We start from the raw sequence: 13,332 nt of genomic DNA, 5'->3' as shown, positions 1-13,332 counted from the left end.
GCCATGGGGCAAAAGAGCCACAGTACTTGTGCACCCAACATACTTGTTGAGCTGCCCCGCTACAAAAAATAAATAAATAACAATAAAAAATAAAAAATACACCTGTAAGAGTTTTTTTTCCATGGTCCCTTGTGGTTTTCTTTTCTAATAAAAAGCCTAGGCTATGATAACAGCTACGACAGGGTTTTCTAGCTAGAATGCAATATTTAGTCATGCATATTTTTCTCTAATAAAAAAATTATATTCATTATTTTTTTTATAAACTTCAAAAAGGCCCAATATAGTAATAATGCAAAACTATAATCTCCTTAATACCATTAAATTTGATCTTATTTTCATAGTACTGCAACATATTTCTCAAGTTATCACACTATCATATTGTGCATATAATAGTACTCACAGAAGGACTCATAATTTACTTGAAAAGAGGCAATTTATGTATTCACTTGTATTTTTAACCAATTTAAAAGTGAAATTAAGGCAAAATCCTGTGCTCCGCTGATAAATAAAGTTACTTTAATATTCAAATCCGGTATCATGATCAACTTCCGATTTATATATCAAAGGTTTATGTTCACATGGCTGTTTTCGTTTCTATTCACCAAGCAATTTCCTATGGACCCTTGCTGTCTTCTGTTCTAATAAAAAGCCTAGGCTATGACAATAGCTTCGACAGAATTGGCTATTGAACATAAACTGTCGAGAAATAAAATGGAAATTGATCATTTTACTCGATTTGAGTATTAAAGTGTTTTCATTTACCAACTGCTTTGTCTCTGAATATATCTTGAAGTATTTAGTATTTATCCTGTGGCGCCATCGTGTGGACAACATAAGCAATGTGGCCTTCATTTCCCATTAAAATCTAATTTACTAAAGGCAGCAGGTAAATGCAGTCTCTTTTAAAAACCCTTACCAGTCACCCCCCATTTTTGGCATGGAGACAGAAATGACATACCCAAAATAAAAATGTTTTTTCTCATGATTCTTTCTGACTAGATAACATACTGTAATCAATATTTGTTCACAAAGCTGACACTTCAAAGTTTACTGTTCAGGAATCAGAATCACTCAGACTGTTATGATAATAGAGATATATAAGCTCAAACATAAAAACTAAAATAAAAATACTAAAAACATATTTTTTAAATGTATTAAAAAAATTATTGATGAAGGATATGAGTTTAGCAACACAGTGTAGCTAAAGCCAAAAGTCTACAAAAGCTTCATATGAAAATTTCATAATCTAATCTGTAAAACTGTGAATTTTATGAAATCTTTTCTAAGGCCATGTCATGTGTGTTTTTAGAAAAGGCTAATCAAATTGATTCATGGCACTTGTCATCTCTGTAAGATCTCACATGTAAACACTGATGTGTGTTTTATATGTGTGTTTGGCTGTGAAAACTGCCCGTTTCATGATTATATTGTTCTCACCAAATGAGTCTTTCCAACCTCCGCCAGGTATGAAACATTATCCGCATTATTCTTTTATCATTATTCTTTTGCTTTTATTACACCTTTATCAGCCTTTGTTGTGGTTATTTCAAGCTTTAAAATCCACTAAACTGCTATCTCACTTAGTCTCAGTATGCATTTAGCCCTTATTTATCAAAAGTCTTACTATAAAAATTATTGTGACAGAAATGCATTATGAAAAAATGCACCTGCTATTAGTAGCATTAGAGCTAACGTTAGCATCAAGCTACATCAGACAATTTATTAAATTATTAGTACACTTTTACTAAAAACTCAACTCACTTTAAAACCCAATCAAGTGTTTGTAATAACTTCATTTAGCGATCAGGGGTGGAATCTGGTCGTTTACTGTTGTAAAAATATAGTGTTTCAGCGTCAGTTCAGGCAGGCCACGTAGTCAAGCTCTGCTGTCAGCTGATAGCCAGATCTAACAGCTGATCTGATCAATAAAGCACTCAATTGGTCCGTTCACTATTTAAGTGCATTTTCAGTCTGCTGCTTGGCTGCTTCCACTGCATTGCTTGCAACCCACCTCCTCCCCGATCGCCTCCTTAACTTTGTTGAACTTAATCAATGTCGTATTGTTTTCATTGATGCATGCTCTGTTCTCAATGGGGGAATTTTATTTGCTGTTCTCCCAGTTTTAAATGGGAGATTGTCCCCAGAAGCTGCTGCTGTTACCTGACTAGCTTTCATGGAGCTCATGAAAAGTATAGGTAACTTAGAATAGAGCCATACCGCCAAATGTAACTTTAACAATCATGCAAATAAAAGCTATACAAAATTTTGACTAAAGAATTGTCTATGGTATTTTTAACTCAAGTGGTCCTGACTGAAATATGCTATTTGTATAAAATAAACCGCTGCAGACGTGGCTGAATATGAATGAGTGGTGAATTTCTATTCAAAATGTGGCATAATACGGATTTATTATTTTGCACTCCTGACATTAATTACTAAATAACTGTCACTGCAACAATGTTTTATCCAAATATTGGTCAAATATCGAAGCTAGAGTCTTTAAACTTTCAATTGATGCACAGTTTGTCCAGATGAAGTAAGACAGTGATGTTTAACGTGCTGTGAAAGTGAAACAATAATACACTGGGGGCCGTCGGCGATGTCTGACAGTAAAGGGGTTTTAATATTCAATCCAGCATTAATACTACCCATTTTCAATTTATTTCTCAACAGTTTATGTTCGCCAAGCTATTATGAATTTTGAAATAATCGTGTACTTGATTTGACCGATCTACCGACCACTGTCCTCTGAATCTGGATAGATGGATGTTATTTTCACCTAAGACAAAAAGATCATACAAGCACTCATTTTGATCTCTATATTCTTATAATTGTTTTGTGTTGATTCGCTGCACTGTTTTAATTTAAAAGGCTGTCTTGACCTTTTGTCCTTCCAGTATTCATTAGCTGTATTACGCTGTCATATGGGCTGCTCATGAAGCGCTCATTTCTCTCTCGTCTTTCTCTTGGTTCTTTGGCCTGAGACATAATTTATTAATGAGATCTGATCTGGTTATAATAACATATGTTGGTTTAGCTTGGCAGTGTGAATGAAATGTGTATTTATTTATCCGATCTCACTCCCCGAAACACTGCTGTCATGTGACTTTTTCTCCCTCGATGTCAAATGATATTTCGTTTTGCACGGCTCAACAAACACCTGGATTTTGCTCTAGTTTTGTTCTAATGAGTGGATTGTATTATTTTAAGAAGCTCTTAAAAATATATATAAATTAATTTTACCATGTTGTGACGATGGCAATCGCTGTGATGTTCAGCCTGACAGTTAAAATCTCACAATCACATATAAACACTCATTTTCATGTGTATAATATATTCTTCTAATTGTTTTGTGCCGTTTCGCTGCAGTGTTTTAATGTGACAGGCTGTAAATTCTCTTCAAGTGTTCAGAGAAATACATCGTGAGCTTGCGGGCAGTTGTGCTGCCGCGAATATATCATGTTATTACTTTAAACAGTTCAGAAACATCTGAATTAAGCTCTTGGTGTGTTCTAACGTGTGGATTGCGTGCAATCGCCGTTTTAAAAGGTCTTAAATAAGAATACATTCGCTTGTTGTGAGCTCCGTAGAGACAATGACTGAGCTGATCAGCTGTGATTCTTCTCTCGTCTTTCTGACTGCTCTCTGCCCAGAAATCAATTATTAATGAGCCCTGACCCCTGTAATAATCAGATATGTTGGTTTAGCTTGTCAGTTTGAAGGAAATTGTATTATTTACTTGTATTTTTAACCGATTTAAAATTGAAAGTAAACAGGGTATTGCAACAGGGGGGCGCAATTTTCCTCAGACAATGTAAATCTATGGGTAATATGTTTTTACATAAAAAAAAAAAAAAATAAATAAAAAAAAAAACTGTCTGATCAGTCTGAAAAGATGTAGCACACACCACCGCTCTATCCCGCAGGAGTCTGCTGAGTTTGGGGCTGTGGCTTTAAAGCCCTAGGAGGAGTAGCGTTTCAAATTTTTTTGTCTCAGAAAAATAATTATAAAAATAAAAATAAAAATAAGAAGTTTAAATAGCATAACAGTATGTATGTATGCCAAGCCAACATAGTTATTAACACTCACGTGCCACCTGGGCGATGGAGCTCTCGTCCAACATCATATCAGCGATGCCTTCCTGATCCACCTCCACCTCATCGATGTACACCATCTCCGTCAGAGCTCTGGTCTTCAAGCTCCATGCCGCCTGAAACCATCAGAGCACATCTTCATCTGTTACACCACAACATCCTCATCCATACTGCCAGATGTGCACGTGGAGATGTGCGGTGCTGGCCCGCGCGAGAATATAACAGAGCGTTAGAAACAGGCTGCGTGAGAGCGGCTAGTGTGAACGGCTCGTCTGTGATGCGGGATTCACACCACGTGAGGAAGAGAGGAGCGAGTATGAGAAGCATTCAGAGACACAGGCTGTGTGTGCGCTCTTCTGAATGGGGAATAGCAAACTCGCAATAAGAGATGCTCTTGATATGCATTATGCACAAGCTCAAGTATATTATATTTTTTGTTCATTGTCTTTCTTTTCAAAGCTTAAGTTAACAAACATTTTTCTTTAGTTTTAATTTGCCTAACTATTGACCTGACCCTGTAGACACCATAACCCCACTCTGTCTCTCTCCTGCTTTCCGGTTTTGTTTTGTTTTGTTTTTATGGTGGGCGTATACACAGTTGGCTAGAGCAGAGCTGATTGGGTAGAACAGAGAAGTGCTCACTGTCACTCAAGACTGGCAGTCAAGCATATGCAGAACTGAAATTAGCAAGAACTGACAGATCTAGAGCAGGTTTTTTAATCAGAGGTTGAACTACTGCATGTTTTAAAATTTCAGGGACCACACCCGAGGTCAGAGTCAGACTACTATTTATAACTTCAACAACAGATGGTCCTACAGTGGGGAAAACCTCCTTAAATAGTCGAGGGGGGACAGCATCATTTGGAGACCCGAGGGCTTCAAGTGACCAACAACCTCCTCTAAGGAGGGAGAAGTCACCGGCTCAAAATGATCAAAGACAGCCGAGCAGGGGACAGAGATTGAAGGGTCTGAAGCTGAAGGTACAATTAGAGACCTAATAGAAGTGACCTTATCAATGAAAAAGCAAAGGAAGTTTTCACACATAACAGGGGATGCCTCCATACAAGCATTCTGCGGGGCATTTAAAAGAGAGTCAATGGTGTCAAAATTGCTCAACATCGTCAACAATCTCAAATTGGAGAGCGTGCAAGCTGTTCGGTCAGGTTGAGCAGCCATGGCCAGTGTGGCCACAAAAAAGAGAAGATGCACTTTTAATAGTGAATGGACCAAAACATACTCTTGGTTAAGACCTGTAGATGGAGAAGCAGAGAGAGCAGATTTTCTGGTGGAGAATACGACGTCCCCAGTCACTGTTCCAGATTCTGAAATAGCTAAGCAACTTTAGGTGATATTTTGGGTCAGGTACTGTCTTAATCTTTTAGTCTGTGGGTTTAAAAAGAAATATAGGCAATATATTGAAATGTCTACTTTTAAATGAAAATGTTAAATCCAAAATAAATAGACTACTCTCTGATTATGTAATCCATATAAAATGTGTATTTCATCTTTGTGGCAAGCTTTATGTGCGCTGTCTTAACGCTTATTATCCTGTAGGCTATAGCCTATTTAAGTAATTAAATTAATATAAAGAGGCGACACATTTACTACTTTTAAAAAATGCGGGTCAGGTACGATATTTTCTTTTTCTATTTTTGCGGTCCGAGTTGCGGGCAGGTTAGTTGAAAACATCGGGTGCGGGTTGTTTATAAATTGAGCCGCGCATCACTGATGTAATATAAATGTACAAACCTGATTCCAAAAAAGTTGGGACACTGTACAAATTGTGAATAAAAACAGACTGCAATGATGTGGACATTTCACATTTCAATATTTTATTCAGAATAGGGCTGAAACGATTCCTCGAGTAACTCGATTACAAAAATTGATCGAGGCAGAGGAGAAGCCTCTTTTAATTTATTTAAAATCTCACGTCAGGTTCTTTCACAATGATATTTTTTATGTGACACAATGCGTTTACATCACCCACAAAGTGGAAGGAGACACAAGCACTTCGCATACTGCAAGGAGTCAGCAGTGTTTTGATTTGAGGGCGCGTGCAAACGTAAAGAGAACGTATTGATAAGTGAGGTGTGATAAGTGTGAACACACACGGAGCAGTGAACACACACACACACACACTGTGAACACACACACGGAGCAGTGAACACACACACACAAACACTGTGAACACACACACGGAGCAGTGAACACACACACACACACACTGTGAACACACACACGGAGCAGTGAACACACACACACACTGTGAACACACACACGGAGCAGTGAACACACACACACACTGTGAACACACACACGGAGCAGTGAACACACACACTGTGAACACACACACGGAGCAGTGAACACACACACACTGTGAACACACACACGGAGCAGTGAACACACACACACTGTGAACACACACACACACTGTGAACACACACACACACACACACACTGTGAACACACACACGGAGCAGTGAACACACACACACTGTGAACACACACACGGAGCAGTGAACACACACACACTGTGAACACACACACACACTGTGAACACACACACACACACACTGTGAACACACACACGGAGCAGTGAACACACACACACTGTGAACACACACACGGAGCAGTGAACACACACACACTGTGAACACACACACGGAGCAGTGAACACACACACACACTGTGAACACACACACACTGTGAACACACACACACACTGTGAACACACACACACACACACACTGTGAACACACACACGGAGCAGTGAACACACACACACTGTGAACACACACACGGAGCAGTGAACACACACACACTGTGAACACACACACGGAGCAGTGAACACACACACACTGTGAACACACACACGGAGCAGTGAACACACACACTGTGAACACACACACGGAGCAGTGAACACACACACACTGTGAACACACACACGGAGCAGTGAACACACACACTGTGAACACACACACGGAGCAGTGAACACACACACACTGTGAACACACACACACACTGTGAACACACACACACACACACACACACACACTGTGAACACACACACGGAGCAGTGAACACACACACACTGTGAACACACACACGGAGCAGTGAACACACACACACTGTGAACACACACACACACTGTGAACACACACACACACACACTGTGAACACACACACGGAGCAGTGAACACACACACACTGTGAACACACACACGGAGCAGTGAACACACACACACACTGTGAACACACACACACTGTGAACACACACACACACTGTGAACACACACACACACACACACTGTGAACACACACACGGAGCAGTGAACACACACACACTGTGAACACACACACGGAGCAGTGAACACACACACACTGTGAACACACACACGGAGCAGTGAACACACACACACTGTGAACACACACACGGAGCAGTGAACACACACACACACTGTGAACACACACACGGAGCAGTGAACACACACACACTGTGAACACACACACGGAGCAGTGAACACACACACACACTGTGAACACACACACGGAGCAGTGAACACACACACACACTGTGAACACACACACGGAGCAGTGAACACACACACTGTGAACACACACACGGAGCAGTGAACACACACACACACTGTGAACACACACACGGAGCAGTGAACACACACACACACTGTGAACACACACACGGAGCAGTGAACACACACACTGTGAACACACACACGGAGCAGTGAACACACACACACTGTGAACACACACACGGAGCAGTGAACACACACACACTGTGAACACACACACACACTGTGAACACACACACACACACACACACACACACTGTGAACACACACACGGAGCAGTGAACACACACACACTGTGAACACACACACGGAGCAGTGAACACACACACACTGTGAACACACACACACACTGTGAACACACACACACACACACACTGTGAACACACACACGGAGCAGTGAACACACACACACTGTGAACACACACACACGGAGCAGTGAACACACACACACTGTGAACACACACACACACACACACTGTGAACACACACACGGAGCAGTGAACACACACACACTGTGAACACACACACGGAGCAGTGAACACACACACACTGTGAACACACACACACACACACACACACACACTGTGAACACACACACGGAGCAGTGAACACACACACACTGTGAACACACACATGGAGCAGTGAACACACACACACACACACACACACTGTGAACACACACACGGAGCAGTGAACACACACACACACACACACAGAGCAGTGAACACACATACACACACAGAGAGAGAGAGAGCAGTGAACACACACACACACACACAGAGAGCAGTGAACACACACACACACACACACACAGAGAGCAGTGAACACACACACACACACACACACACACACAGAGAGCAGTGAACACACACACACACACACACAGAGAGAGCAGTGAACACACACACACACACCTGGAGCAGTGGGCATCATTTTTGCTGTGGTGGCTGGGGAGCAGTTGGGGGTGTGTGCACCTCAGTCGTGTGTGTGTGTGTGTGCCGGCCCTAGACGCGAACCCACAACCCTAGGGATAGGAGCCTTATGCCGCGTTTCCACCGCAGGAACTTTACCCAGGAACTGGGGACTTTGGGCTGGTACTCGGTGTGTTTCCACCGCAGGAACCAGGAACTAAATAAAGTTCAGGGTAAAAAATGCCCCTCAGAAAGTCCCTGCTGGCGAGGTGGTACTTTTTCAAAGTTCCAGAACTTTCGGGGGCGGGGCTTGGGCACTAAACATCCTGATTGGTTGAGTTCACGCAGCATTGGTTGAGTTCAACCACCATTTATTCGGATCAACATTTTCTAAATATTACTGTTATTGTGTCATGAAATGTGATTTTAAAAGTATTTAAGGCAAGAATGTAGTTGTTTAAAACTCAAATCTATGGTTAATTTATAAAGACAGCACCTATTTAAAAATGTGTTCTTCTTTCTTGACCTATAGAGTTTTAGCCGGCAACGGCGAATGGCACGTGTTCACTGACAATGTTTTCTGGAAGTATTCCTGAGCCCATGTTGTGATTTCTATTACAGTGTCATTCCTGTATGTGATGCAGTGCTGTCTAATGCTGTGTTCACACCGAACGCGAATAGAGCGTCTGGCGCGAATGATTTCAATGTTAAGTCAATGCAAAGGCGCGTTTACGCGCGTCTGGAGGTCTCGCGGCGCGAATGGGGCGTTAACACTGTGCGGAAGACGCGAATTCGCCTCATTCGAGCGTAACGCTTTAAGCGCGAATGGTGCTTTTTGTGCATTTAGCGTTTGGCCCGAATTCGCGTCTGCCGCCCGAGTTGAAAAATTTGAACTTTGGCGTCAATTCGCGCCGCGTTAACCAATCAGGAGCCTGCTAGGAGTCACTCATTCAACAGTATGTTCCTGCAGCCTCCGGTTGTGCAGGAATACCCTTCTCCACTCATTCAACAAGGAGGAACGACAGATGTTGTCAGTGAGCAGTCAACCGGAGCTATATGACAAAAGTTCATATTTCTATAGAGACAGGAATAAAAATGACCTATAATATATATATATATATATATATATATATATATATATATATATATATATATATATATAACATATTAATAGATAAATTGAATAAAGGCCAAAGATAAAAAACGTTTCATTTTCCCCCAAACAAATTATATTTTATCTTGAACCTCTAAAGACACATCAGAGCCAGCGGCAAATGTCAGAAGATCTAGCCGAGCCGAGGCTGCTCTCGGCGGATACATGATGACGGAGCTCCCGCTGATCGCATGGAGCTCATCTCCGAGATCGGCGAAACACATTTTTTAAAAAGACGCTGTCATTATAAATAAACCGCATGTTTGAGTTTAAAACAACTACATTCTCGCCTGAAATACTTTTAAAACTACATTTCATGACACAATAACAGTAATATTTAGAAATGTATCCGAATAAAAATGGCGGATGAAAATGCTGCGTGAACTCAGCTGGCAGAAACCCCCCCCATGACGCGAATTCGCGTCTGTTGTGAAGTTAATTTCACGCGCGAATGAAGCGAATGATCTCAAAATGGTCAAGCGGCAAACTCGGCGCGGTAGACGTGAATTTGACGCGTTTGGTGTGAACACAGCATAAGGCTGGCGCAAGCATCTCAGCCGCGTGGCGTGTCTGTTTTTAATTCGGCTCCCATGTTAATGAGACTGCCTGCGTGAGACACGCGTCTAAAAACGCGTGCATGCTAGAAATAGAACTGACGCTTATTTTTTACCGCGACACGTGCGCATGTTGGAAGCGTTTCCAAGCAAAATATAATAGGAAAATGTGTTTATATTTCATTTTGTACACAAATACATATGAATTCATGATATTTTGATATTTGAAAGTCCATAGGTTGACATAAATTCAGATATAAATGTAATTTAAAAAATAAATAAATAATTATCGATTTTCAAATACTGCACCTGTCAAACATAATCTGTTTCGCCGTCAATACTTTTGACGGTGTCCTTTATCAGTAGGCGTAGTTGTAGGGGTGTAAAAAAAAGTTGATATTGTTGTCATGAAGACAAGAGCCTGGTCTGTCAACGGGCTCCCTCTACAGCAGCAGCGCGCCAGGCACGGTTCTGGTGTGTAAAGACACAGAAAATGCGAGGCAGCCACCACGCTTCTGGGACGCTTCAGACACGCGACGCTCACACCACGCAGCCAGTGTGTCACCGGCCTAAGGGCTGAAGATCTTGGGCATCCAGTATGGTTTTCCGGCCTTGATCCTTACACACAGAGATTGTTCCAGATTCTCGGAATCTTTGGATGGTATGATGCACTGTAGATGATGATAGCTTCAAACTCTTTGCAATTTTTCTCTGGGAAACTGATTTCTGATGTTGCTCCACTATTTTGTGCCGCAGCATTGGGGGAATTGGTGATCCTCTGCCCATCTTGACTTCTGAGAGACACTGCCACTCTGAGAGGCTTTTTATACCCAATCATGTTCCCAATTGACCTAATAAGTTGCACATTGGTCCTCCAGCTGTTCCTTATATGTACATTTAACTTTTCCAGCCTCTTTTTGCAACCTGTCCCAAATTTTTTGTAATGTGTAGCTCTCATGAAATCCAAAATGAGCCAATATTTGGCATGACATTTCAAAATGTCTCACTTTCAACATTTGATATGTTATCTATATTCTATCGTGAATAAAATATAAGTTTATGAGATTTGTAAATTATTCCATTCCTTTTTTACTGACAATTTGTACAGTGTCCCAGCTTTTTTGGAATCGGGTTTGTATATATGACAGTGTTTTTGCAACAGCTCCAAGTCTCACACGCAGTGTATACGTCACCGTCCGAATCAGTTCACTCCTTCCTGAGCTAGTGCACTCAACTGCTACACACTATACAGGGATTAGTGAACGAGTGAGCTACAGTGTGTTTCACATCACATCCACTGTAGTAAACAGAGGGAATACTGGACTAATATTATGGGAATACTCGGAGACATATGCTGGAAATATAGGGAATACACTATAAGGAATAGTTGAACTAAAGTAAAGTTTTATAAAACAGTTACCTCAGAATGACCAGCAGCAGGCTCCTTAGCAAACAAACAAAGTAATGGGGAGAGTGTGAACACTTCAGTTCAAATACTGACGTGTTATCAATAAAACATGTCTGTTATTATTCTGACACGTTTATTAAACATCATCAGATCGCTAAACGAAGCAAAGTCTTCGAATTCAGGCCTGAGTGAGTAATCCTGAGACAGAATAGCTCGACACAGAGGGTTATAATGCGCTTATGAGCGCTGATCAGCTAACCGCTAGCCTCTCTCTGACTGACCTGGTCACACGGGCTTTCTGACAGCAGCTGAGAGCAGATATCTGCACATCTCTGGAACCTGCGTCTCCTACAGCTGCTCCAGGCAAGAAACAGCGGCTCCATCGACACCCTGACCTCCATCTGCACCGGTGATAATCAACCGAGAAATGATCCGATCCGATCCGAGCCTGAGTTCCGACGACTGCTCGAGCAGCGCTCGCTCCTGGTGACGTCAGCACGCATAACGTTACCTTGACGACGCAGAGGAGGAAAGCAGCACGCGCGGAACAAACATAAAAGCGCGCGTCCTAGTAATATATTGTAATTCAACATTTTAAAAAACACAGCAAACTATTTTAAGCAAAATCTGTTGTGAGACAAATAACACCACAGTATTAACACAGAGGCGTAGTAATAAAAGAGTGACATAAACGTTTTAATAATATCAGCTGGTTTGGGCTTATTTTGTTAATAATTCCACACAATTATGAAGCTGCTGAAAGGCACTGATTGTTTGTAAATGAAACAATGTTACAACAAGACGATTCCAGCCATCATTTCATTTGTCGACTCGCAAACCGGAAGTGACGTGTTCGCGCCGGTTCGAATCGCGCGCAGGAGAGCCGCTCTTTCACTGGTTCACGTGATGCTTCAGTAAATCTGAACGCGTGTGTGTTGTGTTGTGTTTGTTTGTTCGTTGTGTGATGGATCAGTGTGCAGTAGATGAGCTGTACGAGGCGTTTGCTGTACTGGCCGGAAGTGACCCCGATCACTGCTCTTATCCGAAGGTAACAGTCTGTGTGTGTGTGTGTGTGTGTGTGTGTGTGTATGTGTATATAGGTGTTTTTTTGCTGTGTTCAGCTGTGTGTGTGTGTGTGTGTGTGTGTGTGTGTGTGTGTGTGTCTGTGAGTGTGTTTGTGTCTTTGAGTGTGTGTGTGTGTGTGTGTGTGTGTGTGTGTGTGTTTTCTTGCTGTGTTCAGTTGTGTGTGTGTGTGTGTTTTCTTGCTGTGTTCAGTTGTTTGTGTGAGTGTGTGTGTGTGTGTTTGCTGTGTTCAGCTGTGTGTGTGTGTGTGTGTGTGTGTGTGTGTGTTTGCTGTGTTCAGCTGTGTGTGTGTGTGTGTGTGTGTGTGTGAGTGTTTGTTTGCTGTGTTCAGCTGTGTGTGTAGTGTCTGTTTGTTTGCTGTGTGTGTGTAGGTGTTTGTTTGCTGTGTTCAGCTGTGTGTGTGTGTGTCTGTGAGTGTGTTTGTGTCTTTGAGTGTGTGTGTGTGTGTGTGTTTTCTTGCTGTGTTCAGTTGTGTGTGTGTGTGTGTGTGTGTGTATAGGTGTTTTTTTGCTGTGTTCAGCTGTGTGTGTGTGTGTGT

The 13,332-nt window shown here is 41.8% G+C and overlaps 2 protein-coding genes across 4 annotated transcripts in view; one reads left to right on the top strand and one right to left on the bottom strand.

The window, feature by feature from the left end:
* Positions 1 to 12,233, bottom strand: part of ttc8 (tetratricopeptide repeat domain 8) — a 39,399-nt gene extending 27,166 nt beyond the window's left edge. Inside the window, exons 1-3 of one of the 2 annotated variants that reach the window (XM_052530059.1) lie at positions 11,993 to 12,219; positions 11,724 to 11,747; positions 4,091 to 4,211 (exon numbers count right to left, since the gene is read on the bottom strand). In XM_052530059.1, coding sequence (XP_052386019.1) covers positions 4,091 to 4,211; positions 11,724 to 11,747; positions 11,993 to 12,112 — 265 coding nt within the window. In that variant the 5' untranslated portion in view covers positions 12,113 to 12,219. Of the gene's footprint in view, positions 1 to 4,090; positions 4,212 to 11,723; positions 11,748 to 11,992 lie in introns of both variants that reach the window. The other variant, XM_052530060.1, reaches the window with a different exon arrangement.
* A 286-nt stretch (positions 12,234 to 12,519) lies between these two features.
* LOC127933241 (putative E3 ubiquitin-protein ligase UBR7) overlaps positions 12,520 to 13,332 on the top strand; it is a 19,906-nt gene continuing 19,093 nt past the window's right edge. Inside the window, exon 1 of one of the 2 annotated variants that reach the window (XM_052530062.1) lies at positions 12,520 to 12,759. In XM_052530062.1, coding sequence (XP_052386022.1) covers positions 12,676 to 12,759 — 84 coding nt within the window. In that variant the 5' untranslated portion in view covers positions 12,520 to 12,675. The remainder of the gene's footprint in view (positions 12,760 to 13,332) is intronic. The other variant, XM_052530061.1, reaches the window with a different exon arrangement.

Source organism: Carassius gibelio, chromosome A17 (genome assembly GCF_023724105.1).
Source record: "Carassius gibelio isolate Cgi1373 ecotype wild population from Czech Republic chromosome A17, carGib1.2-hapl.c, whole genome shotgun sequence".
NCBI lineage: Eukaryota > Metazoa > Chordata > Actinopteri > Cypriniformes > Cyprinidae > Carassius > Carassius gibelio.
Note: the sequence above shows the minus strand (reverse complement) of the source record. Positions and strands in the feature narration are given on the sequence as shown.